At 51.6% G+C, this 26,332-nt stretch overlaps 1 protein-coding gene across 5 annotated transcripts in view; it reads right to left on the bottom strand.

Annotated features, from left to right (window-relative positions):
• Positions 1 to 338: 338 nt before the first annotated feature.
• CBFA2T2 (CBFA2/RUNX1 partner transcriptional co-repressor 2) overlaps positions 339 to 26,332 on the bottom strand; it is a 66,105-nt gene continuing 40,111 nt past the window's right edge. For 4 of the 5 annotated variants that reach the window (XM_056353841.1, XM_056353844.1, XM_056353845.1 and 1 more), the window contains exons 2-11: positions 18,077 to 18,220; positions 14,018 to 14,259; positions 11,914 to 12,003; positions 11,171 to 11,352; positions 10,300 to 10,553; positions 9,536 to 9,621; positions 8,212 to 8,407; positions 6,400 to 6,468; positions 5,857 to 6,047; positions 339 to 3,217 (exon numbers count right to left, since the gene is read on the bottom strand). In XM_056353841.1, coding sequence (XP_056209816.1) covers positions 2,927 to 3,217; positions 5,857 to 6,047; positions 6,400 to 6,468; positions 8,212 to 8,407; positions 9,536 to 9,621; positions 10,300 to 10,553; positions 11,171 to 11,352; positions 11,914 to 12,003; positions 14,018 to 14,259; positions 18,077 to 18,220 — 1,745 coding nt within the window. In that variant the 3' untranslated portion in view covers positions 339 to 2,926. The remainder of the gene's footprint in view (positions 3,218 to 5,856; positions 6,048 to 6,399; positions 6,469 to 8,211; positions 8,408 to 9,535; positions 9,622 to 10,299; positions 10,554 to 11,170; positions 11,353 to 11,913; positions 12,004 to 14,017; positions 14,260 to 18,076; positions 18,221 to 26,332) is intronic. The other variant, XM_056353842.1, reaches the window with a different exon arrangement.

Genomic DNA, 26,332 nt, shown 5'->3' on the forward strand with positions numbered 1-26,332 from the left:
GGGCTGGGACACACACAGGGCTGGCACCACAAGCCAGCTGGGACAGCACCTTGCAGGCTGTTCTGTGCTCAAATTAAAAAAAAAAAAAAAGCTTAGAAAAAACATATTTAGACATGAACCCAAAGAAATCCAAAATTACCCAGTATGGGGCTGAATGGCAGCTCTGCCTGCATTTGCTCCCGGTCTTTGCTCAGGGTTCCCCAGCAGCTTCACCACCACAGGGGAGGCAGTTTTTGTCCCTGCAGCTCCCCTGGCTGAGGCCACGGCACGACAGCATCCTGCAGGAGCCCCAACAGCAGCCTGAGCACTGCAGAACCTCGGAGGAGGAGGGGAAGCTGTATGATGAATATAGTCTTTTTATTGACTACTTTTGAGTAGAACAAACTAAATACATCTGTATCAGTTTGGGTTCCTTTATACAGTACATTAAATAAGTTATGCACAGGAATGAAGTAACAAATTTCTATTACAGAATTAAATGTCAAAAAAAATAGAAACCTCAACCTAATGTCTTCCCATGTCCAAATTTCATATTTATCATTCCATGTGAGAAAAAAAAAAAGCAATCATTCTAATCATGACTGTTAGTATTTAATTCATTTACACGGGGGTTAATTTTAATACACTGCCATCAAAGTTGCATGAGAATTATGGAAGACAATCTATTTACAAGCAATTTCTTCCAGCCCTGCCTTGCTCTTCACTCTGCACCAGCCCTCGTGGCCGCCGGCCGCCGCTGACCCACAGTGTTAGGTCAGATGCAGCATCACAACCAGCCGTTATTTACCTGAGGCTGCTCCGGATTCGTGCTGTCCCCGTGCGGCAGGACAGGAGTGGGGTGTCCTCCTCCATGCTGCCAGCGCGGGCACCACAAACCTTGTTAAGCTTTGCCGAAGTGGCAGGGACAGAGCCGGAGCTTCCCAGGAGCTCGGCGACGGGCGCAGCAGGCAGGGCAGCCCAGGGCTGCCGCAGTTCGGGACTCGGCCTCCCCCCGTCTCTCCTGGGGTAAACACCTCCGGGCTGGGGGACACCATCCTGTGGCTGCTGCGGGTCAGGGTGGCTCGAGTGCCACCCCCATTCAGGGCTGCCCTAATCCCAGCGGCACAGCACCCTCGTGCTCCCAGGAGCCGCGTCCGTGGCAAAGGGCTCTGCTGCAGCCGGCAGCCCCGGCTCCTGGGGGACACAGGGGAGATGCTCCCAACTGCCACTCGAGAGCCATCTTGAACACCAGCCAACTTCGTGGCTTTTTTGCATAATAAAACCTTGCAGACTCGGGAATCGCCGGCCCTAGCCCGCGACAGCCGCTTCCAGCTTTCCCTCGGGGACGGCGGTGCTTCAGGGGGTTGCTGGTTTATCCCCAGGCAGCCAGCAGCACCACTGCAAACTCAATGATGATTCATTATATCTCCATTATTCGCCTCCAATTGAAAAAGTGATCAAAAATAATTTGGGAATTACTCGCCTCATTGGGCTCCAGCCCAGCAATCACACAAAAACAGTCATGGAAACACGGCTTTGCTGAATGGATGTTTTTCTAGAGCCCATTTGCGTGCAGCGTGGGAAATCGGGGCAGCTCTCGGATGGCACATGCCCATCGCTCCCATGGGCTGCGCCTCTGATGACCTCCGTGAAGCATCCGAGATGAGCCTGCTGTGCCCTGACACAGGGTTTGCACTGCCCTGGATCCCTCCTTCCACGCCCCAGCAGGGACTCCCCAAGCGATGGCTCTTCCCAGGCTGACCACGGCATCCCTGTGGGACCTCACTCTCCAAGCCTGCATTCTCGGGACAGTCTCTGAAGGCTGGATGAGGCAGCGGTGGCTGCGCATCCCTGTGCATCCCTGCAGGGAGGAGCACAGCTGGCCTTGGAGCAGCACCGCAGGAGCTCCCTGGGGCTGGGGGTAAGAACCGATGTAGGACTGCAAGTCCTCCATTCATTTTAATAGTTTGGCCAACGCATGTTGAGAGAACAGACCATAAATAACCCATCGCAATTGTGAGGATCTCTGTGGTTAAAAACAATGGCAGTAACTCTCAAACCAACAACTTCCATGCAGTGAAAAAAACCCAAACTCAACACTTCCTGCATAGAAAAACAACACTACCCGGGTGGAAAGGGCAGTAACTGCCCACAACCCATCCAGACTTGCTCTGAACACTTCCCCTCAGCAAAGGTCCCACCCAAGGTAACACGCAACTGTCTGTCCCATCACAAAACAGGATTAAAACCAGGCCATCCAGAAGCGACTGTCCGTACCTCCCTGGTTCTGACATTTGGTTTAGAGCAGACAAATCCTCTCTGTCCCTGCAATCATCAGCTGCCAACCTGCAGGCAGGAGGAGAGCAGTGGGCTCAGCTTCTGCCGTTGCAGTAGAGGACACGATGCTCCTGCTGGGAGATCAGCTCTGGTCTGTTCACAGCAACAGCCGGCCAGCACGGCCATCTGGGACACCGCTGTCTGGGAGCAAGGGAAAAAAAAACTGATGCATGTTATAGAAGAAAGGTGGCTGAAGGAGGCGGCGGCTCAGACACCTCAAGAAATGAGCTTGAGCACGTTTGACGCCTGCAGACAGGGCTCCCTGGTCGGGCACCACACGCTCAGCATCTCCTGCGTGTGCTGGCAGCCCTCTCCGCCGAGTCCAGGTCCCCCTGAGCGAGTGGCCCAGTGTCCTCCAGGTCCTGAATGATGCTCTGGTACCCCCCTGCAGCAGAGACAGGCACGGAGGGCAGGGCTCACCTGAGTTCTCCACGAGCCACGAGAGAAAAAGGCAGAATGAGATGGCAAAGCCTGAGTGTCGGCACTCCGAGGAGGTGACGCAATGTGTCAAATGTGTCAAGTAATACAAGTTGCTGCAGGGTTTTTTCTTTTCAGCTTAAAAAAAAACAACAGAGAAACTGATCAAACGGAGTGAACCAAAACTTCCCCTTTAGAGTCCGTTCGTATCTATTGCTGTCACGGATGCTGGGGTGGAGGACCGGGAGGTGGTCGCCGAAGTCTTCTCGAGGGCTGGGCTGGGCACGCCGTCGAGGCTCTTGACGGTAGCAGCTGCCGACCGGCCCGTGGGCAGAGCCAGCGGCTTGCTCTGGCCGTGCAGGCCCTGCCCGCAGATTCGGTGGTGCCTCTCCCAGTCCTTGTGCTGGCAGAAGGAGCCGCAGTACCGGGCAATGTTGCAGCCGCTGCATGTCTCGCTGGCTTTGCGACCACAGTTCCAGCAACTCTGCAAGACCAAAGACACTGCATTTTAAAACGGGTTTAGTTTCCAAGAGCTGCAGGACGGTGCTGACTCAAGAGCTCTGAAGGGGACGGTTCATCCCCCTCTGGCCCAGATTTAGTAATATTAAAATGAGTGATCTGTTGATTCCTGCTATTTTCACAGCTCTTTGCCAAGGGTACAAACTCCTACTCCTTTGCTCTGCCCAAAACTGCCTGCCAGACTGCACGGTCACATCCTCTCCCCTAGATCCACCCAAACGCATAGAGGAAACAGCAGGCGAGGACTAAAAATCACACTGCAGATGCTGCTATTCGGTCTTTTTATTTCCTGTTTTAAGCAGCTCTATTTTAGTATTGCTCCCAGCCAAGTGCTCTCCACAGGGATTACAGCGTGCTGCACAGGCACCATTTGCTTTGCACCCTGCCTAGCTGCACAAGAGGTTGGAGCAGGCTAATTTGGAAAAGAAAAAGCTCATTTGAAAGCTTCCCAGCCAGGTGGAAGCACTGCCAGAGCCTGAGCTTCAATCTGGAAGTGGAGCAAAGCCCCCCTGGCCGCCGGGAGAGGCATCAGCTGGTGGGCTTACAGCGTGCCACCGCTTCCTCACCAGCACGGGGGCAAGGGGCCAGCGCCGGGAGCTGCGGCTGCAGCTGCTCCGAGGAGGGGAGCGGGCGGATTAGCTTTCCTGCAGCTGGACTTGCATGTTAGCAACCCCATACTGGGGAGGGCAGGTTCAGCTGTGGAAAAGCAGCCTCCGCCGGAGCCTGCCTGCCTCTAGTCCTGCCCGCAGGGGCACCTGGGGCTGGCCACCGCTCCTGCCACCACAAGCAAAAAGCTGTCGAAATAGCAAGGCGGGGTGGCGGGAGATGCTGGGCTGTATCAGGACAGCTCTGTTGCAGGGATGGGCAGGAGAATCCCCCCTCCCAGGCTCTGCACCAGAGCCACCAGCTCCTGGTGATGATTTACAGGCTGGCAGCAAAGTGCCAAAGCGAGCTGGCCAGGAGCGGAGCCGCTCCAGAACCAGTGCATCATCCCCCCAGGGCTCCTCAGCCTTCCAGAAGCAGGGCTCGTGACCAAAAAAACCTCCTAGCGAAGCCTGTGGTAACTCTTGGAAAACCGGGTGACTGTTTTACAGCTGTTTACACTTTGAGCGGTGTTTTAAAACTGTATTTCAAAGGTTACACAGCATGCCAGAACACATGACAGCTTTTCAACATGGCATTTAGAGAAAGGCTCTGGGGCTTGAATGGGAACGTGCTGGTGGGGGGATGCTCAGCTGCTCTCCAGGTCCTGCACTGCTCCCCGGGATGGCTGGAGGAGAAGGACACTCCTCTGGTATTCCCCTACGGAAAAATCATTGCTTGTCTCATCTCTTCCATGGCTTCCTGAGCAGTTCCACCCACTCCCATCACATGTTTACCAACTGCTGCATTCAACCTTCAGTGATTTAATTGGGAAAGATCAGAGTATCGACACACCTTTCTGTAAGAGCGCCTAGTATTTACACAGCTCCTGCTGTGCACGGGGACCCTGGCACCAGAGATTCCCGAGCCCCCGTCAGCAGGGTGGACTGAAACCCCGCAGCAGAGGGAAATGGACTGGCTGCCCACGCGGTCCCAGCAGACATGAACTCCACATTCCCATCAGATTTTTGCTCGGCAGAAACAAAGCCTCTGCTCTTGCATTTGTGCAAAGAAATTGAAACAAGCAAACCACACATGGACGGGACATGGCAGCGCAGGGATCAGACATGAAATTCTCCTTGCCCTGTACAGCTGAGATCTCCAAAGCTTAACAAAAGAGCTTCCAGTTAAGCAACAGTGCAGGTAATTAATAACTGAGGAGTAGAAATAAATTCTCTAAAAGACACCCATCCAGCAGCTAAGACAAACTAAGAGTCATCCCTTCTTTTCCAAAGTGAAAGAAGTCTTGTTAGGCTTTACGAGATTTTCTGTAACACAGGGACAGCCACCCCGCACCGACGCTTCCCACCTATCCCTGCAGGAATGGGAGCAGTGCAGCAGGGGACGCGGGGAGCCTGTTTCTGGAGATGAGGTGGCCACACACTGCCCCAGCCCGTGTTTCAGGAGCCAGTGAAACAACATCATCCCAGACAACGTATGTGCACCAGGCTGGTCTGCACTGACACAGGGTGCAGCACAGACCGTCAGGTATACGTAGCTTTACCTGCAGCCTGGCTTCTACCCTGCGCTATTTTAAAGCCCACAAACAGCGCCTCCTGTTTTGCACAGATCAAGTACCCGACAACAGCAGATTTCTGAGCTAAACGGAGAGCTCAGCCTACTGGTATTCTCTTTCCCTTTGCTTCCACACCTCCCTCAATCCCAAGAAATCCCTGTTCATTACACTGGGTCCAGCTCACGGTGCCCAGCAGTGCCTTCACGTGGCTGCTGTGCACACGCAGGTGCCGCAGATGCCATTTAGGCCAATTCCCCTGCCAGCAAAATTAAAATCAAAAGGGTTCTTTTTATGGAATCAGTGCATCCCTTTAGTTATTGATTGGAAAGAGACTTCCAAAAGGAAAAGGGATGGGGGACCTGCAGGCTCCGGGTCACAGCTGGGCAGGGCCTGGAGACTTTGTGAGTCTCTGAAAGACCCCGTGTAGGGTGTCCCTGGCACCTTACCTCTGTAGACTCCTCCTGTTCGTTTATCACCAAGAAAGCATCCTCAGTGGCCTGGCGCTTGGCGTCCGCTATAGTCTGCTCCATCCGAGCCCTCTCAGAGGCAATCATCTCAAACGCCTTCTGCTCGGCCTCCGCCACTGCTTTCTGCACCTCCGACATCGCCTGGCGCTTCACCTCGTTCACGGCTTCTTCTGGAAGAAAAAGGCAGCTTCACCCACCCACCCGGGGAGCGGGGCCAGCCCCCTCGAGGCGCCCAGGCGCAGCCCCGCGTCCCCTGCGGCTGGCACGCCTGTAGGTCACCGCATCAGCGAATGCTCCTGGGAGCGGCCAGGCCAGGCAGCCCCACGGGATCCCCACTGGCATGGTGCAGGAGGGGCAGAGCCCTTTGGGAGACCCAGGCTGGGGGGTTCGCAGCCAGATGTGCACATCCTGGGGTGTTCCTGCAGCTGGGCTTCTGTTTCTGCAGAGCCAAATCTGCAGCATCTGTGTTTACCTCAACCGAACCAGCAGAATCCCTCGCCGAGGTTACTAGCAAACACTTACCAGCTTTTTTCCATATCTCTTCGGTGACGTAGCCCGTTCCCGACCTGCTGCTGAACTCCCGCAATGAATCTGTTGGAATAAAGGACACAGGGAAAAGTTGGCAAACCCTTGTCTCACCCAGCTGCTGCTTAAGCACCCAGCGGTACCTCAGTACATCATGGGACAGGGTAGAATTAACCAGCTAAAAACTCAGAGCAGAGGATTCCTACAGTTAAAGCCACTCATCAAACACTCCGATGATAAATTACAACGTTTAATTAGTGCCCTGCATAATTTATGACACCGTATAACCAATTTCCATCTCCTGGTACTCTGTAGCAACCAGCAATGCTTATAAACACATGCCATCAAACATCTGCAGTGTCCAGAGACTCTGAGCACCAATCTATACGACCAGCAGTTTACATTAAACGCAGCACTTTGCACTCCCAGGGGCAATTCAAAGGCTTGAATTGATGGACAAACTGCCTGCAAGACCTCTTACGGCGGAGACGCATACATTCCCCAGCCCTCACCAGCCCGCAAAGAGCCTACGTGACAGATGGGACAGTCATGCCAGGACTGAAGCACAGACTGCAGTCACACAGCGAAGCTTTTCAGAAGCCTCATCCTGTGTTCTGTCTTCATCCTGTTTTTTTTAAGGTCTCAGTGTAACTTTCTGAAGGGTCAAAATAAAAAGTGATTTGGGTCAGAGGCTGGTGGGAGACCAAAAGCACCCTACGAAGGCAGTGAAGTTGTTTAACCCTGTGGTACAGCCGGGGTTGCTTCTCGACACTTAACTGCACCTCCTCGCAACAGCGATGGAGCCTGAAAATTAGCCCTAGGTCCCACGAGGGGAGAAAACATCAACAACATTTCCCATTTCTAAAAAAACCCCAACTTTAAATTGTGTCACCTTTAACAACACGAGGTTGTAAGGGTATTAGTCATGCTATATTTAAATACAGAAGGGCTAAAGGCTGGCTGGGCTCCTCAGGTCATCACACACCCAGCTGCCGCGCGGGATCGTGGCACGCTGCTCTGCGGGGACGGCTGCAGCCACGGGCACTTGGCTCCCTTGCAGGAGGGTTCACATTTTAGTTTGTGTACAAGAAAGTGGAATATATACCAAACTGAGATTTTTAGTTTGGCACTTATTGTTAGAAAACATAATTTTTATTATCACGTGATTAGGATTTTATTTCAGCCTATCTGGACGGAAATTAGAATTATATCCGAATGAATAAAATCAGCATTCTAGATTTGGGTTGTTTTGTATAGGGTCAAACCCTTACATACTGGAGGGGAAAACTACTCAGCTTTAATAAAGTAAAGTTGACTCATGACACAAAAACAGAATTAATAACTCAGGAGGTAGTAGGTCTCACACTTACAGCAGCCTTTGGTATTTTTAGAATTAGTAGACCTTGACATTTAAAATCCTCCTGTAGGCAAGACAGACTGGAAGGGGAAGAGGGGTGGAACCAACCACATCTCCTGCCTTTTCACCCCGGGGTTTCTCAGCTTTGGGTGAGCTCGGCTCGGTGTGGTCAGCAAGCCCGGCTCAGTGACAAGGAAGGTGCTCTTTTCCCGGCACCAGCAGAAGCTGCCTTCGGAGGTCAGCAAACGCTGCTTCTCGGAGCTCACCCAGGAGCTTCCACCCTCCCATGACTTGAATCTCTTCAAAGCTTTGAGAACATTATGCATTGCTTAAGTATTTAATTTATATTATAATTTAAATACATTATCATCACTTTACGCCTAATATAGCTTTGCCATAATTAGACACCTACTTAAAAAGGTCCTGGCACAGCACACCCACCCCTCGCTTACCGCTGCCGATGGAGTCGGAGCTGCTGGGGCTGTGCTGCCGGGAGATGAGCTCGCTGCCCGCCTTGCGCGGCTCGGCCGTCTCGCTGCATCGCCTCTTCCAGTAGTTGAGCTCTTCCCGATCGGCCTCCTGACAGCGCCGCAGCACGGCCATCGAGCGCCGCGTCTTCTCCACCATCTCCATGATGCAGTTCAGTGCCTGCAGGGAGCAACAAGGTTTCAGTCTTGCTCATGAGGTCATCTCCTGAATTTCTCGTTGGAGGCACCGTCCCAGGAAGGTGAACCATGAGGTTGTTTCACAGGAACCGGCTCAGAGCGGTATTTTGGACGATGCAGGAGTCCAACAGGTGGGTAAGACTGGTCCCGTCCCTGCACACACAGCAGCGATACTGGGCAGGGACGCAGCACTAGGAGGGAAGGAGGTGGTCACACCTGCACCGTAAAGCCTTGGTCACCACAGCAGGTGGCTAAACACCTTCAGGCCATGCTCCTAAAGGTGGAGGGGAAAACCCCACCACTTCCCTTTGGAAACAGGGTGTCCACGCAAGGGCTGGCTGTGATCCTGGTGCCAGCTCTCCGCAGCCACATCCCAACTCACAAATGTTCACCTACGGGGCCTCTACTCTGCCAATCCTCCTCCAAAAAAACCCCTCCATCAGCTTTAGAGCATAAGCAGGCATGAGGTCTCTCTGCATTTATGATCAAAGCTGAACTTCAATCCCATCTCTTTGGGGGAAATGCTCCAGTGAAGTGCTTGGATGAGCAGCCTTGCTCAGAGGAGAAAGGCTGACTGCAGAAAGCCTGCCAGAAGTACCAAGTCTGGCTGCTGGTGCCTAGCTGAGGCCCATAAAAGGCTAGCACCTCAGGAAAAACTCAAAAAAAAAAAAAAAAAAAAAAAAAAAAAAAGGATGGGTTTACTTATTTTGTAAGCTCTGTATCCTTACTGCACAGAGCCTGCCTGCACACTTGTCAGTGCTTGCCAGGGCTGCGGCAGAAAAGACCTGGGTGGGGACAAGGCTGGCTTTGGCTGCTCAGCCAGCCAGGGCAGCACACGGCCGCGCTCCGCAGGGGAAGCCCCCCAGCCCCAGCCTCTTTGTCCAGAGTGATTTTGGCTTCCACTGACCATGGTCAGAGAAAACCTGCCAGGAAAGTGCAACTACTCCTATCTGCCCTCCCCGCCATCCACCTTCTTATGGTGGGTTGCTCCTCTACAGGCCACTATGAAAGCCTGGAGAGGGTAACACCACCACAAGAATCACAAATTGGGCCAGGTGGAACACTGGGTTGCTGCGTCCCAGAGCTTCCCACACCTTCTGCCGTTCCTTACATGATCAAGATGCTTCCACTCGTCAGCCCACTCCCTCTCCGTTAAGCGGTGGTCCACCAGCTCGTCCTGGTATCCCCCATTCAAACCTGCAACAAACCACAGCCAGAAGTGTGATTCGACGGAGCGAGTGCTGTCAGTGCCGGGGAGGGAAGGTGGCCCCAAAGTGGTAACAAAAAGCGTCAATCCAGTCACATATAGCTGGGATTTTAAAACACATCTCGAGGAGGTGACTGTACAGGAGCAATTCCAAGCCAGTGTTTTTATCCTTGGCTGTGTCACTGTCTTGGAAGTGCTACAACCCACCCACAGGTCTGGATCTGACCTGCCTGGGGAGCTGGCTCCCTTATAAGCCCACAGGAGCTCAGAGCCTGTGATTCAGGCTGCCCTGCTGGAAACCGAGCATGCGCCTCCTACACACCCCTGGGGAGAAACAGGGCAGAGGGTCAGGCTTTGCTCCCCTGCTTTAGTGATCTCAGAGAAGTCACACTCTATTCCCCCGCTCTCTGTCCTTGCCTGCTGGGCTGGCTACGCTCAAGGTCCTTCCTCCTCATCCTCAGTGGCTCCAGCCTTTACACATACACAGGGAAATATGAACTCTCAATCTTCCCATTTTTGTTTCCTCTGAATTCCCTGCAAAAACGCCGCTGAGGATGTGCCCAGCATTACACAGCTTTGGGCGCGAGTGGCCACGCAGGTACCGATGCCAAAGCTCAACCACTGGACCCCACAGCTCCTACAACTAAGAGCCCTCCAGGCTTTCTCACCAAGACCACTATGTCTGTCCCGAATCTCTCTGTGCTCCAACATCTTGCTGGGGTCCCTGTAGAGGTGGGACGTGGCAATATCTTCCAAGGTGTAGTGCTGGAGGGGTGGCGGCGTGGGGTGGAACTGCCCCCCGGGGTTCATCAGGGGGATGGTCAGGGCAGGGCTGTGCCGGGGCGCAGGGCTGATGGTGCACACCCTCTTGGCTGGAGGCTCTGTTGGCAGCGGCTCCCTCTCAAAGCTGCTGTCTTCCCTTCTGCAACCGCATCGGCAGAGAGAGGTAATCGTTAGCACTGCAAAAACGTACTTGGAAAGGGAAAGATGCAGATTCCAAATCAGCAGAGTTTGGGCAGTGATGATTTTACTGGGGGATAAAGGCAGGGAGCTAAACTAAACGTGCTCGACTTGTGAACAAATCCACAAAATGACCCCGTCAAAGAAAAAGTTCAAGATGCTCAAGTGTTGTGATTCATCTTTCTGAGCATGACCAAATAAAATTTCACAGTTTTTATAAAACTTGAGGCATGCTCCACATAATTACGTAACAACAAATAACTTTGAATAAAAACTAGTGAAAATGAACCGCATCCTTCCCAGCCCTGGCGGTGCCTCCGCTTGCCACCCGGGGAGGCGGAGAACCATTCAGCTCTCCAGCCCAGGCTTTTCAGTGCAACCCAACAAGTCCCTCCAGGACAGAACCTGCCTGAAGGAGGGACCCAGCCTGAGCTGGCAGCGCAGGACGAGCAACCATCGGTGTCTTATTAACAGCCAGAATAGTTGTTGGGAGCGACAAGACCCTACAGTTTAGCCCCAGATGCTGAAACACAAGTCACGACTTCAAGAACTTGGCAGGGTGACGAAAGCTGGTTTTACCTGTCCGGACTGTGCCTCTTCCCATTCCCGTTCACCTCAATCAGCAGCTCGGAGGAGTCAGCGGGGGATGTGGTGTTGGTGTTCAGCAGGATGTGCTCGTGCTGCGCCAGGTACTGGGAGGGCGTCTGCTTGGCAGCCCGGGCGCAGTGCAGCAGCTCCCTCTGCAGCAGCGGGAGGTTGGCCTGGAAAACAAGCGTGGGGCTGGTTTCCAGCCAGTTGTAGAAGGTTTGCTCTGCATGCATAATACCTCGGAGCAGTAACACCTAGAGCCTGGCCCCCTGCTCAGGATCCTCCAGCTCCTGGTGTCCGCACTGTCAGATTTACCTTATTTTCTCAAGAGCTGAGGGTGGCCTGATGTCAACGCACCCAGAACCTAAGTACCATGGGAAGCACCCTGCGCCTCCAGCATCCAACCACTCCAGACATGCTCCAGATGCCAACACTTCAAATAGTCTAGATCTGAACATTTGCAAATAAGATTACAGGATCAGAAGCTGCCGAATGGAGCTTGGTTTGGGTCCTTTATCCCTTACACCCAAGAAGACATATGTGGCACTTATTAGAACGTTAAGTTTTCTGCAAGCCAATCCCACAAGGCCACTGCTACGGTCTGTGCGGTCTGTCTTGGACTTCAACAAATTTGCTGTGGTGATTGAAAGAAGAGCTTTCCCAGCAATGACACGCTGCCAAGCGGCACAGACCGGCACACGGAGTGTCGGCAAACCCCACCAGCTCCCTGTCACCTTCAGAAAGGGGATCACAAATGGCCGGAGGGGGAAGTTTGTTGCCTCTTGCAGCTTGCAGTGAAATTCCTCGATTGTCACCGTTGAGTTCTGAGAAAAGAAATTAAGAAATGTAATGACAATTTGTTCTTATTTTTAGACACATGGGAAACGGCTCCAAATGAACAGAACTGGAAGAGCGACTGCATCTGCCACTACAGGACTGACAATGTTTTCATCAGATCCTGCCTAACGCAGCCAAAAAGACTTGAGGCCAGCGGAGTAGAAATGCTGCACTAAGCAAGGGGCGAACGCTGTGCACAGCCGGGCGCTGCCTGGCCCAGCATCCTCCCAGCTCTGGGGCCAGAAGGCAGAGACTGGCTCTGGGAGGCAGTGGGACCCAGCTGGCATCTCCTGCACGCTGGCCAGGTGGCCTGGGGCAGGCTGTGGGGAGCTAGGCAGCGATTTCAGCTGCTCAGAGTTGTACACCTTCCTCTCCTCCTTCCTCCCTTTCAGCTCATCTTGTTTATCCTATCTGCTATCCACGAAGCCTCCACCAGCCTGCTGCTCACCCCACCAGCGCAGTCCTCCCTGGCCCAAGCCTGCATCCCCTGTGGCTGTCCAGGCTGGGTGCTCCTGGGACAAGCAGCATTTGATAACCTGCACACAAAGCTCGTCCCTGCAGCAATTAGCACAATCAGCTAAAAAAAACTAAACAAAAAAAAAAAAAAAAAAAAAGAGAGAGAATGACAGTCAGAGGAACCCGGACAGCTTATCATTTCCGTTCCAAAAGGGTAAGTTAAGGCACTTCCCTACACCCATGGAAATATATATGCGCCTGCCTTCCTCAGCAGCAGCAGCATTTTGCATCCAGTGCTCCAGCGCTGTGAAAGCCCCGGAGGCCACAGAGAGATTTGGGTTTGCTCTGCTGCCCACGCCAACCTTGGAAGCAGAAATACTCCGGGCTGCTGCAGTCTCACTGCCTTCACTGCATGCTGAGCCTCACAAGAAACACGCCAAAGAGCAGAGATCAGCTGGGGAGCAACGTTGGGCAGCACACGGGACTGCAGCTGGCCAGGCAGCATGCTGCTGTGCTCCAGGATCGCAGTCCAAGGTCTGGCCTTTCACAGCATTTCTACCAGTTTGTATACCTGCAAATATGAGATACAATTCCACAGCGAGACCTATTCATTTGTTTTTTGAAGAGTGTTTTCAGCTGCCCATAGCTGCCAAAGAGCATGAGGGCATGCGTGCACTGCCAACAACCCCAGCTCTTGCAAATCCGAGTGTGGGAATGCAGAAGATGCCTAACAGTTATTTACCAAGCCCTTTCCCATGGCCACACCTTCAGACTGTCACAGGCATGAATACGACTGAAGAATCATTGCTTTTGGTAACGCAAATATGCAATCACGCAAAGCAGCAGCAGCACACCAGAAGCCCAGGCCTCTTATTTTGCAACAGCAGCCTTCCCATCCTCCACAGACCCTGGCAATAGTTAACTTTGCTGTGCCAGTGGGCTTATTTTAAGATATACAGGAGCAGCCCATAAAGAGGAAAAAATCCCATTAAATACATCACTGCATATCAATAAATTAAATCTTTGGAGTGTCATGATAGCCTATACACACTCAAGAGCAGAGAAGGACTACCAGCTTTCCAGAGCGAGTCCCTGCTAGCAACAGGACCCTGCTTTTTTCCATTCCATCTGGCTGCCTTGCTGAGCAAAGCAGCATTGAGTTTGAGCACACTGAAGTCAGGACAGTGCTAACGAAGCGGTGGCTGGAACTGCCATTTTTTTGTATGGAAGCAGATCAGAGTTAAACCAATCTGTGGCTGGGGTCAGGCAATTGTGAATCTGCACAAGCAAGAAAACACTTGCCTAGTGCAAAACTACAGGCTCCTCTGAAACCCACCAAAGATAAAAAAAAAACCAAACACCCAAGAAGTCAGCAAGTTTACCAGAAAGCACAGACATTACAGGGTCTTGCTCAGTCAACAGCTCTGCTAGCAGAGACACAAACACACAGTATTGTGTAACGTGGAGCCGTGCTGGCTGCCAGGATCCCAGCGCCAAAGCCGTCTGGGAAAAGCAAGGTGGCCCGAGCTGGCACGTGGGACTTACCACTAATGCCAGGACAAGGGTCCGGACCTTCTCCCCGATCTCCGGCGAAATGTCGTTTCCAAACTGCTGCAGGGTGGTGAGGAACCGCTTCAGCTTGCTGAGCTGCCGGGCACCACACGTGGCAGGGAGCTGCTGGTTTGTCAGCGAGGAGGAGGAGGAGGAGGAAGGACCGTTGCTAAACCTCTGGGGGGGGGACGGTGCCCCGTTCAGCGTCGGAGGGGAATGGTTTATTCCATTGGGCACTGCAAATGGGAGATAGAAGCGATACTGAGCATCAGATGGGCACCTCCCTGTGGTCTAATATTTAATAGGATCCATCTCCTACCCAAGAGCCTGCTGCTGATGCGTAACTGCTGTTACCAAACAGGGCACGAACCAGAACAGGGGCTATGGCAGAGCAGAACCCCATGCCATGATGGAGGGCACCTAGTGACGGAGCCAGTCACCGGCAAGGTGTGCGCCTTCTCCTCAACCTTCCCCCGAGCTAGGGTGCCCTGCAGCCCCCGGCCCGTGAGAGCCACGTGCCTAGCCAAGGCATCCACAGGAGCTCTCCTCGGGTGTGATTTACACCACGGACAGTGCCCTCCCTAGCATTTCTGCCCTCTGCTCAGCAAGCTGCGTGTCCAGGGCCATCAAACACCAACGGAATCAGGGCTCAGCAGAGCAGGCACACCTCCACTCGTGTCTGAGGCACCCTGGGGGGACATGGGGACAGGCTGCACAAAGCCACCACTTGCAGCAGACTGAGCTGTGCCATACGCTCGGCCCAAGGAATTAAATGTGCTTTAGTTCGAAGTTTACAACCCTCGGCAAGAATTACCGATCCCAGCCTCCTGCGCCAGGCAGAAAATTACACCAGACCATCCAATGATCCCTCCCCAGCCCCATCATTTACAAATGTCACCAGTGCTCATTACAGCCGGGGTCCCACCAGCAGGTACTGCAGCTCAGGTGCCTCCACCTCACCCCGAGGAGCACCCACAGCACCCTGCCCCGCAGCACCTGCAGGGAGTCACGGGGAGTTTTGCAAACACAGCTGCTTTTCCAACCTGGTCCCATCTGCAACTCTGCCTCCTGTGAGCAGCGAGCGTGTCGAAATGGACTGAAGGACTGGAAGCCCGGGAACTCAGCAAGGGATTAGAATAAATTGTTGACAACCCTGTACTGCCATTGTGCAGCCCAGAGCCCTGTCTGAAGAGCAGCTGGGGCCCCAACTCAGTATAAATGCAGAATTTTAGAGGTGAAAAGTACATCATCATAAATATAGTTTTAGCTGATCCACTGGGTTATCCTTAAAAGCCCAGACCTGAATCCCTTACAGACACATGTGATGAAGAGAAGGCCACAAGCTATAAAAAAACATTTCAAATAACAGCATCCAGAGGAGAAGCACTGAAGCCACCCTGCAGAACTGTCCCTTGCGAACCAGGCAGGGGGAGGTGTGTGCTGTGATGGAGCAGCAACTGGCAAAAAAAAAAAAGATGCCCAAATTTCTGCTGCAGCTTTGCGAGGATCATACCAATCCCCACAACCTCAGTGAGGGTTTTTCAGAGAAGGCAACAGGACGTACTTGAACAGTTAAACCACTCTGGGGCATGCCAGGGTTGGAGGCTGGAAAGGCTCCATGCACCTGGACCTGCGCGGTGAGCACGGGAGGGAACCTGAGAAGATTAACTAGAGTCAGTTGAGATGCAAGGGAAAGATAAGGCTGAAGGGACCACCAAAGGTGGTTCCTGCTAACCAAGGGGTGACAAGCTCTTTGGGGGCAGGACAAAGATGTGTCCTTTTGTAGACAGACAGATGAAGAAGTGAAGGTGAAGGCCAGGACCGAGAGGATGGAGGTGTAAAGGCAAAGTGAGCTCATGCCTTCTGTAACGGAGCAATGCAACCTGAAAAACTCCTGTCTGCACTGGCTTCCCCAAAGCCTCAAAGGAACAGAGATGTCCTGCAGAGATGGCATGTGCTCGCAGGGTTAGCTACCATGAGTACCAGCAGATGCAGAGCTATGTGAAGGGCAAGGCTTCTAGCAATTACTCATAAAGAGCATTTATTTCACAAAAACAGTGTTATAAGTAGGGGGAAAAGCCACCCAGAGAAGCTCCTCTCAAAGAGCACCTCTGTGCTCTCCGGCAGCCACGACCAGGGCACCTTTACTCCCTTTCCTATTTTGCTTCCTCTTCTTCTTTTAAATGAAAGACTCGGGAGAGCAATGGGCTCTATTTATACCCCAGGAGAAGTAGGGGCTGCGTGACCCATCCTGGGGCAGGGGGCTGCAGGGTCCCTCGGGAGAGGCTGCCACAGATGGGAGCAGCGGACACTGATGGACTTGGGCGATGCCACGGAAGCAGAGTGAGCTGGGTCGGGGCGGCCGTTAGACGCAGCCCCCGTAACCACTCTGCGTTTTCAGGCTCACCTTGCCTGACCCTCCTGCAAACGGCACTACCGCAGGGCAGCTGGCGGTTATCTGATCCTGCGCATCGCCAGGATCTGCTCCACCACAGACCACAGAGCCGGGCTGGGACCTCTGTTTCCAGGTGAGAAGACAGAAGCAAGGTGGCACACTGAGATCGGTGGGATTACTGGTCTGTGGAGAAGAGGATGCTAAATTCCTGGGAACACAGAAGTCGTCATCTGGGGCTACTCTGTTAAATTCTGCCTTCGGTCCTCAATAGTCGATGGCTTTCACTGCATCCCCAACTTTGTCAGTGATCCGCAGGTGGGCACGGCCTTCCTCCGACATGCTCCTCCTCACCTGCCCATGCCACAGGCTTCGCAGGGCAGGACACACACCTGCTGACTCTGACCAAGACCTCTGGTGCCACTGAGCAGTAAAAAAGCAAGGATGAACTTCACCATAGGTTCTCATCTATCTTGGGAAGAGGCAATTAAGCCATCTGCAACCAGCAGATTCAGGCTCCTTGGCCCTTAACAATGTGCCAAGCAACCTCATCGGAAAATTAATTTCTGTCACTTTGCTAATGGTCTTTTTCTGCCTGAGCAAAAGGAGAGCCATTAAAAACCCCTCAGCGCATAAAGATGGGGACAGCATGTCTGGCGGGATAACCCAGTGATTAGTGCTGTTGCCAGCATCACACAATACATTAGTGTGTGTCCTGAAAGAGGCTGGGTTGCAAGTCTCTGAAATCCACTGCCAGTGTGAAACTGTGAGATATCCCAGACACCGTCATGGACAGCAAAGCAATGCAGAACCAGCGAGGGAGACGCTCAGTGCAGGAGGAAAGGGGTGAGGAGTGCCTGGAAAATACATATGTGCCATGTGCTGGGGTCAGATAACTCCATGCCCGACAAAGTAAAGTAGCTTTGCTACGGAATGTTTCTTAAAGGACATTAAATGGCTTAAATGTTGGCTAAGGGAGAAAGAAAAAGAAAAAAAAAAAAAAAAGACTCTTTCTAGGCTGTAAGAAAAGGCTGTATGCCCATGTCACTTCTGAGCAACACCCTGCTAGAAGAAGTGGGTGTGAGGCTGCGCTACAGCTCGGCAGGACCAGGATCGACCGTGGCTTAATAGGAAAGATTATAAAGGGAAGATGGAGGAAAGAGAATCTGGATGGACAGCGAGGAATTTCCAAGGCTGGGAAATTAAAAAAAGGAAAACTTTCTAATCTCAGCTGCAGAAAGGCTGTCTGCAAAGTGAGATACAGCAGAGAGGGAATTAACTCCTCCAAAAGATACAGTGAAAAGCCCAGCTCTTGGCTTGTTTGAAGCCAACCTGATAAAAGACTTCAATTTCTTAAGGAGTTTATGGTGGAAATCAAGGCTGCACCTGCAAAGAGAAGGACTCAAGGCAGCGCCGGGAGCAAGGTAGGAGCAGGCGGGGGGGTAGGGGGATTACAGACCCTGTTATACATTCTGCATACAGGGCAGGACAGCAGGAAAGCCCCAGTCCCCCCTTCCTCAAGCCGTGCAGCGTGGCTAACGCTCGCCATGCTGGTGAGCAGCCCTGGCCAACGGCTGAGACATCCCCGGTGACTTCTAGAAGCAGAGCCTTTCCTCCTGGCTAAAGCTGGTCCCCGGGAAAAGCAGTTACTGGGGTCTTACGTGCAGTCGGGGTGAAGGACACTGGCCGGGGGCCACCAGGGTTCACGGGGGGCAGCGGCGGCATGTTGGGAGGAGAGGACCTGGACTGTATCTTCACTTCCACGGGCGATCCGGGCATCACTGGCACCCTCTTCTCACCAGCAACTGTACGAAGAGAAGGTGGTAATGCTTAGTGACAGTCACGGACAAGTGTTTCCCCACCCAGCACACAAAGTACAGTTGCAAGGGTGAAGATGAAAGGCTGGAGGGGGGGAAGTCACACCAGACTCCCACGCTGCTCTGCGCAGCCCCGAGGTGCCACGGGGAAGAGGCTCCTGGGGTGCAGCAGGTGTCCCCAGACGCTGCCCAGCAGGCTCGATACGCCCGTGTTCACCATCCCAGTCTCTCGACCACATCTTCTCACCCCTCGTGCTTGAAGATACTTCCTCAAAGTATTTCTGCCTGTTTGCTTTGCTTTTCCCCCATTTAAGATCCCCTCGATGGTCCCCAGCCGTGCCCACAAACACCCTGCCATCATGGGGTGCCGAGGTTTCCCAACAAAAACATGTTCCGAAGCTGCTGCTTTGGCAAAGGGCTCTCTGACCAGCTTTGCATGTTTGCCTTTTTGAAAACCAACTCAAATGTAAACCATCCCGCACCTCCTCTCCCCCACAGGGGTGGTCCTCACTGCCCAGCGCAGCCCCCCCCGCCAGCATACATGCAGCCTTGCACGCACCCCGTGTCCACGCTGCCTGGCCCTGAGATGGCCTCTCCAGAGGAACTGCAACCTCTTTTTGCAACAGGCAACCCAGTTTTTGGGTGGGTGCCGGCCCGGCGTGCAGGGAGCAGTGGTGCAGCTGCGCCAGCAAGCAAGCAAAACCAGCACAGGGCTGGAAAGATGAGCTGACATTAGCTATTCACATCCCCTCTCCTGCATGCAGTTTCTAGCACCCAGTACACCACCAGCTCACTCTGAGGCTTCTTTTCCAGCCCCTGGGGGTCCCTCCTGTGGGCCCAGGCTCTGGTGGGACATTCCAGCTCAGCTGAACAGTGTGGCCACACTCCTGGCTCCAGTGGCTACAATCAGCCTCAAAAGGCATCCTTGGGGGGAACCGAGAGAAAAGGAGGAAATACATGCTTATGCAAGCCTTGGGGTTTGGCGGGATTTTTTCCAGGGAGTTATTTTTGGTTTTTAAATCCAGACAGCTCAGCAGACAAAGCCTAATCACCTCCAAAGCGCAGCTCCCATGGGAGCTGACGCTACTCCAGGGGTGCTCCGCATCGCGACCCTGGACAATGGGATGCAATGCGAATCACCCCTCCGAGAACATGATTACTGCTCCTTGCTCCTCAAGCCGCCACTCACCTCGTTTAATTAGCTCGCTAATGAGTTGTGACCATGCTCCAGCAAGTCCCCGCATGGGAACACTGACGGGTTCCCAGCACACCCACCTGCACCCCAGCTCAGATGGCGAGGGAGGTGCAGACATCTTTCACCTCTCCGGTGCGTGCAGGCTGGGATTCGGACCAGTGAATTTTCTCAGGCAGTATTTGGCTGTTGGTGGGCAGAACTTTCAACCAGAGCTGCAGGGCAGCAGCCAAGCGTGCCGCTTCGGATGCGGCAGCTCCCACACAAGCATCGCTGCTTGGCACGGCGGCCAAAGGGGGCTCCAACTGCACCCTCTCGAGGTGGGCACGGCTGAAAACAACACATGCCCGGGGGCTCTGTGCCGCCTGGGATTGGTCCTGATGCCTCTCTAAGCCACAAAAGAAAGGTATTAAAGCACATGCTGTAATCTAATTAAATTAGATTACAATCTGATTTCAATCCTCAGCTTTTACAAATAGCTGTCAGCTGTAAGAAATGCAGTTTTCAAGTTCTGGCAAAGCATTTAAATGCTGAATTCCCATAAAGCAGGGAAGCACTGAATAGATGGCAAAGTTCTGCACTGCCATACAGCCACCAAGCCTGCTACTTCACAAGTCCTGACAACAAAAATGCTGCTTTCGAGGGCAGAGATGACGTGAACTGGCACCCGAGCCCTTTGTGCCACTGGCCTGGAACCTGCTCTGTGAACCACCAGCACCTGCTCTGCCACACACACTAGGAACGAGCTGGCTCATTTATTTTCCTTATGGCAAGTCATCATTAATGTCAGCAAGGTAACAAATGAAGTTCGTTACTCCTAGGTTTTTTTGGTTTTTTTTTCCTGTTTGCAGAACCATCTGTGGAAGGGGGAGCAGAGGTAAATATATGCTGAAATCCATGTCTTCCTGGCCTTTCAGGAATTGCTATAAAACTTGCATCCAACATACTTCCATGGCAGAAAGTTTGTGTCTTCATTTATTTAAGCCTGCTTTCACAAAGAAAAAAACCCAAAAAAACATCACCCAAAAAACCTCAAACCCAACAAAACTTCTAGGCTTTGCTTTCATGAACAGAGTGGGGAGATACCGAAGCCATAGGAAACTACTATTAATTTTAACATATAATAGCCGTATTAATACAATATTGCAAACTACTAGTCACATACATTTGATCCAACTTTCATACAATTTAGCACTGATGTGCAGCCTCTCCCTGTCGTATCCATGCATGAATATGACATTCAGATGAATAACAATGTATTTGATGTAGGAACATGCATCATTCATGCACGTAGGTGCCTGTTCCAGCAGGTGAGTCTACTGGAAAAAGCAGGAGGAGGCAAACCCCTGCCTTGCCAAATAAATGCAGCAAAACAGTCAGAGAGCAGGTTTGGCACATGAAGTGAGGGGCACCTCTACCACAATAAGTCTGAGTTCACTTACCCAGGCAGGGAAGGGAAATGCTGCTAAATGACCCAAATTTTTCAATCAAAACAGCACTAATTGTGCCTATCCACCACTCAGTGCCAGCTGCCTGATGACCATCAGGGGACAGAAACATGTTTGCTCAGAATACGGGAATAATTGCAAAACAGTGAGCTAATAACGCAGGAACATAACCTGTTTGCACATTGTCCACGGACAGAGACATGAGATACGGTTCACGCTCTTCTCTGCAAGCTCTCTGCCCACCTCTGTGCCTGCGCAGCTGCAGGTGTGCCAAGGAGAGCGTCACATCGCTCCCCGCCTGCTGCTAGCCCTTTCCCACCACACACCCCAAATACCAACACACTGCTGCCCACCTGCCTCGTTTCATCTTCTTCACCCCCTTCCCCAGGTGCACGTGGCCGACCTGATACTGCCATGCTGTAGAGAGAAACAGAGCGTGAAACCAGTCCTTAGGGTTTCTCCTCTTTCCTCCTAACATGCTCCTAAGGCACATTAAGGAAAGCAGAACTAATTCAGATAATTTGCAGGGGAGCGGCGAAGTCACATGGACTCTATAGCCCCAAAATAAAACCAGCTACTGCTGGGCTACTCCACGAGACACCAAAACCAAAGCCCACGAGAAGCCAACACCTTCTTTTCTGAGCCTACTCTGACAGACAAGAAGCAAACAGGATTGTTAAATTTAAAAGCTTCCTGTCAATGACCTGGGGCATCTATAAATGCAGATAAAAACCATCTTTCAAAAACTCATTTTTAGCCTAAACACATCCATTTGCTGATAATCAGATGTGCGAACAAGACTGCCAGTGAGGACCTGAGTCAGCCTCAAGTTGACCTGGTCCTAAAACCAAGCCTGTGAGATGGTCTCTGGGGAAGCACCACCTACCCCATCTCTTTCTTCCACATTTCACTGTTCAGAAACATTTACTGGCTCACCAAGAGCAACATTTCGGCACTGCTTCCAGATGCACAGAGAGGATGCTGAGATGCTCCTTAAAATGCCTGTAAGTCACTCCACCGCATCAGTCATCTGAAATCATGCTGAAGAGTCAAATGCCGTAACAGGTTTTCAGACGATGCTCTAAGAATTCTTGTCAATGACTGAATACTCTGAGTGTCAGAGCAGGACATGTGCCTAAACTGGAAACGCTGGGTTGTTTTCCTTCAAAAACTCCTCCTTCCAAACCCTACCTGGACTGAGAAACATTTACTGTTATTACTTTCCAAGTGGTGTCTGCAGGACACAGATTGAACATGTTTATGACAACACTTTTGCTGCCAAACATCAAAACTTCGCAGTGACACGAGCTCCAATTTCCCAGCCCCTGCAAAGCTGAACCAGGGAAAGAGGCGGCAGTGACGCGGCCACCCAGCCGGGGGGAGAGCTGCATCCCGGCCCCCAGCGCGCCAGGTTCCACACGGGAAGGCGATTCGCTCAGAGTAAATCAAAACCCAGTCACGGAGATGCTGTTTTAGTCTTGGCTTGACGCAAGAATTTCATCTTCTCCACAAGCTGATGGAGCCTGAAGACCAGATTTCACAGCGACTGGAGTTACAGATCTCAGATGCTGCAAAGCCGCTGTCTGGGCCAGCAGAGCTGTAGGTGTGTATCAGTTTATGCTGCGTGCCCTATATATTCGCGTGCCCCAGTTAAGGAGCCCAGGTGTGCAAGAGACTAGAAAGCCCCAGAGCTTTGAACACACCCGAAACCCTTCAGCCCTCTGCTCTCCAGCGACACGAAAGGCCCCGGCTGTATGCGACTCCCTGCACTGTATTTCCTTTGCTGCTCCAGTTCTCATCCTAGCGTAACAAATTAAAACAGGAGCATATGTCAAGATTAAGTGCAGCTGATGATCTTCCTTGCTGGACAGGAGAAAGAGCTAAGTGAGACAAGAGGACAGCATGCCAGGAGAAAACCTGGGGTCTTGACTGGTCCTTGGAGAAGTCCCACTCCTGTGCTCCCAGGGCACTGGGGCTCTGGCTCTCTGGCACAGAGGGGGCAGTTTCAACACCCGCTCAAGACAGATTTAGTCATATTTATTTTCTTCAAAGAAGACTTCCACCTATGGTGTTTAGTACAAAGAGAGTGTTGCTGTGACAGGTAACCTTTGAAGAATGGCTAGCATTTACTCGCATTGTGAGCTGTATAAAGAAGCCGCTTTATTAATCTCTTCATGTCTGTGAGTTTGAAAAAAGGGAAAAGGCACAAGAAAAAAGAAATTGTGACAAGTTAAGTAGTATTTCAAGTACACTGGAATTTTAATTAATCCTTAAATGCCTTTAGCAATTAGAGAATAAAACAAGACATAAAAAGAAATAAAACGCTGCATGAGGAAAACTGGATGTTATCTTCCTCCAAAAAGCAAGATAAGGAACTGGAGAAGAGAGCCAGGAATAACCCCAGGGGCCGACAGACACAAGCGGTCTCCTCCCCATCCGCTTCCCAAAGCTCAAAATATAGTTCTGACAGACAGCAGAATACCGTCAGGATGGGAGATTTATATTTACTAACAAAAAGTGGATCCTCAACCCATCTCACATCCTTCCTGGGGGCATGGCTCCTGGGTTGTGTCTCCCATACACAGAGTCACGCTCTAAAAAGGTGTTGGGCAGTTATGAAGTGCCTGAGGCTGGTGGTGCTCTGCACCGCGGGACGATGCTCAGGACAAAGCGCTGATCTAGCTGTGATGGTGGAGCCATGAGCTTGCTGAGAGCAAGGGAAGAGAGAAAGAGCCGCTGCTACAGTGCAGAAAATGTGGATGCTTTATAAGAATTTACACCATAGCATCTGCACGGGCACTATTTAACACCATCCAGCAACCTCAATGAGTGAGCACACAGAGTATGCGCAGGCTCTTAAAGGCTGCTGTCAGCTCAAGACACCAAAGCCTTTCCTCCTCCCTTACAGAAAATGAATTTAAAGTCTGTGGCTGGGTGTTTGGAGGGCATGCACAGCACGAGCATCGATATCTTCAAGCTATTCTTCATGCAGGTGTGGGATTCCCCTTGACTCACTGTCACGAGAGTTGAAAAGGAAGGCAGAACCTGCCTCCCCTGGGAGCGATTTTGTAGATCCCATCGATAAATAAGCTGCACAGAGTCAGAACTGCTTCTCACAAGCCCGTCTGCCAGACTCAAGCACTCCAGCTTTCTGTAGAAGTCAAAACATGAAACGTATTGGAAGAAATAAAGAGAAAAAAACACATGAGACAGCACTGCATAACTGGCCGGTGTGCACAGGTAAGGGTCTGCTTTCCCCTTTTGCAGGACAGTGAGAACAGACTCAAAATCAGACCTTGTCAACAAGGCTTTGACCACTAAGCAGTTAGATTGAAAGTCTATAAATTAGCAAAGTTTTGGTTTTAGTTGATGTCTTTTGGAAAAAAAAAAAAAGAAAGACTGTGTGCAAGGGTTTGCCCAGTGGTTCAGAGTCTCAGGAGTGAAAGCACGTAACGGTTTCATACAGAAATAAGAGGTTTAATCACAGTAGATGTTTTTGACTTTCATCTAGAACATGCAGAATATGCTCGTAACCTAAAAAGCCACTCCTCACCTCAAAAAGTTAAGAGCCCAAAATTTGTACCTGCCTCTTGAGAGCAAAGGACTGGTGAATTGTCCCGGTAGCAGCAGCCAAGGTTAAGTCTGGCAGGAGAAATTATTTGTTCACTCACCCAGGAGCTGGGTCTGAGCTTGTTCTGGAGCCAATGGACAGACAGACACCCCCAAAGATGATTCAGCCCATCCCAAATCATTCCCCAAAGCAAGGGATACAAGTCACACTCCAGACATACCTCTCTCTCCACTGGCCCTACCACCCCAGGTGACCACTTGGACTACAGGCATGAACTGTACATCTCCCCCAAGTCAGCGAGACGAACCCTCCCTAGAAACAGCCCTCTGAACCGGGGGCTTGTTTCCCCACCACTTGCACAGGTAAGAGCCTCTGGTTTGAGGCAAAGCAAGGCAAAGCTTGCCTGAACGGATCAAGAGACCATCTGAACGAAGGAAGCGAAGGAAGGACGCCCCTCGGTGACCTCCCCGGTGGCAGTGGCAGGCAGGACCCTGCCTACAGCCTAGCAGAGCTGTTCTAAGAAAACTGGCTCGATACATCGTCCTGGAGAAAAAGCCAGGGAAACGGCCCGGAGCCGTCTGTTCCAGCCCAAACGTTTGTGCTGAAAAGGACCCGCTGCAGTTGGCTCGCCTCGCAGGGTTCCCTGTTGATAGTCTGAATGCAAACGAGAGGCAGCATCAGTGTAACCTGACCTGATAATGTAAATAGGGTGAAATGAAATATGGTTCGCCACCTCCCCAGCTTTGGCGAATGTTTATTTTGAATAACATGCTTATCTGCTCCAACTGCTCACCATCTGTTTTCAGTCTCCACCAAGCTAATATTTTTCACATTTAGGAACTGAGAGATGGGAAGAATTACATTTAAATTTTATTAACATCTTTCCTGTGCTCTAAGGTTGCCTTTCCCTCCCCTTGATGGCTCTAAGCCATCTGTAGAGCACCTTTGCAGTTCTCCAGGGCATGCAGACGAGGGGTTATCTACATGGAAAGCAAGAGCATCGTTACTCAGACTTCTAGAAAACACCATTTACGGCTACTCCGCTGCAATCCCTCCATCACCTGCCTCCAGACAACTTCCCCCAAGCTCAAACTGGAATCACATCATCGAGGAAATAGCCAATATTTTATCCTTTTGCAGCATCACTGCATCAAAAAGCAATGGAGGGGGAAGACTGAAGATAAGCATTGGCAACAAGGCAGCCAATACAGCAGCCTTCGGAAAAAAAGGATCATTGGGCTAGTCCCAGTTTGGTGGGGAAGGAGACGTTAAGAGGCTTGCAGTCAGGATTACATTTCTATAAAAATATTGACATTTATTTGCATGCAGGGTGGTTTCCAGAGGTCTTCCTTCGCTTGAGTCAATAAATAATAATTTACAACCAGATACCGGGAGACACGAGCGCGTCACAAACAGGTCAGCAGCAAATGTTGGTCAGCTGAGGTCTTTCTCCATCCTCCTCCCTCCACACCAAAGCACAGGGCTGGCTAAGATGATACTACAGCATCTGTTGCAGTGGGTAACTTATGTTACTGTACGGATACTTCCTTCACTAAATGCGATCAGCCTATTTTTACCCTGTTTAGCTTGGGTTTATAGCACATCTAGGCTCCTGAGCTGTAAGATGCTGTGGGAGGGGAGAGGACTCGGCACCTCGCAGGAGAGCCTCGCATCACACAGGAGGGAGCTGCTGAGCCTGGGATAGGCATTTTATAAATCAAAAATAAATGCGTGTATCTCCATTGCCATCTATTCCTCTCCCACACACAGCTGTTTCACTTTAAATCTCAATTCAATGTGAATCTCAGATAGAAGAACTTGAAAGAGCAAAGTATGTTATCATTTGCAACCAGTCCAGAAAGCAGTTAATAAGGGAAATAAGATTAATA

This window comes from Falco biarmicus, chromosome 10, assembly GCF_023638135.1.
Source record: "Falco biarmicus isolate bFalBia1 chromosome 10, bFalBia1.pri, whole genome shotgun sequence".
In the NCBI taxonomy this organism is placed as follows: Eukaryota; Metazoa; Chordata; class Aves; order Falconiformes; family Falconidae; genus Falco; species Falco biarmicus.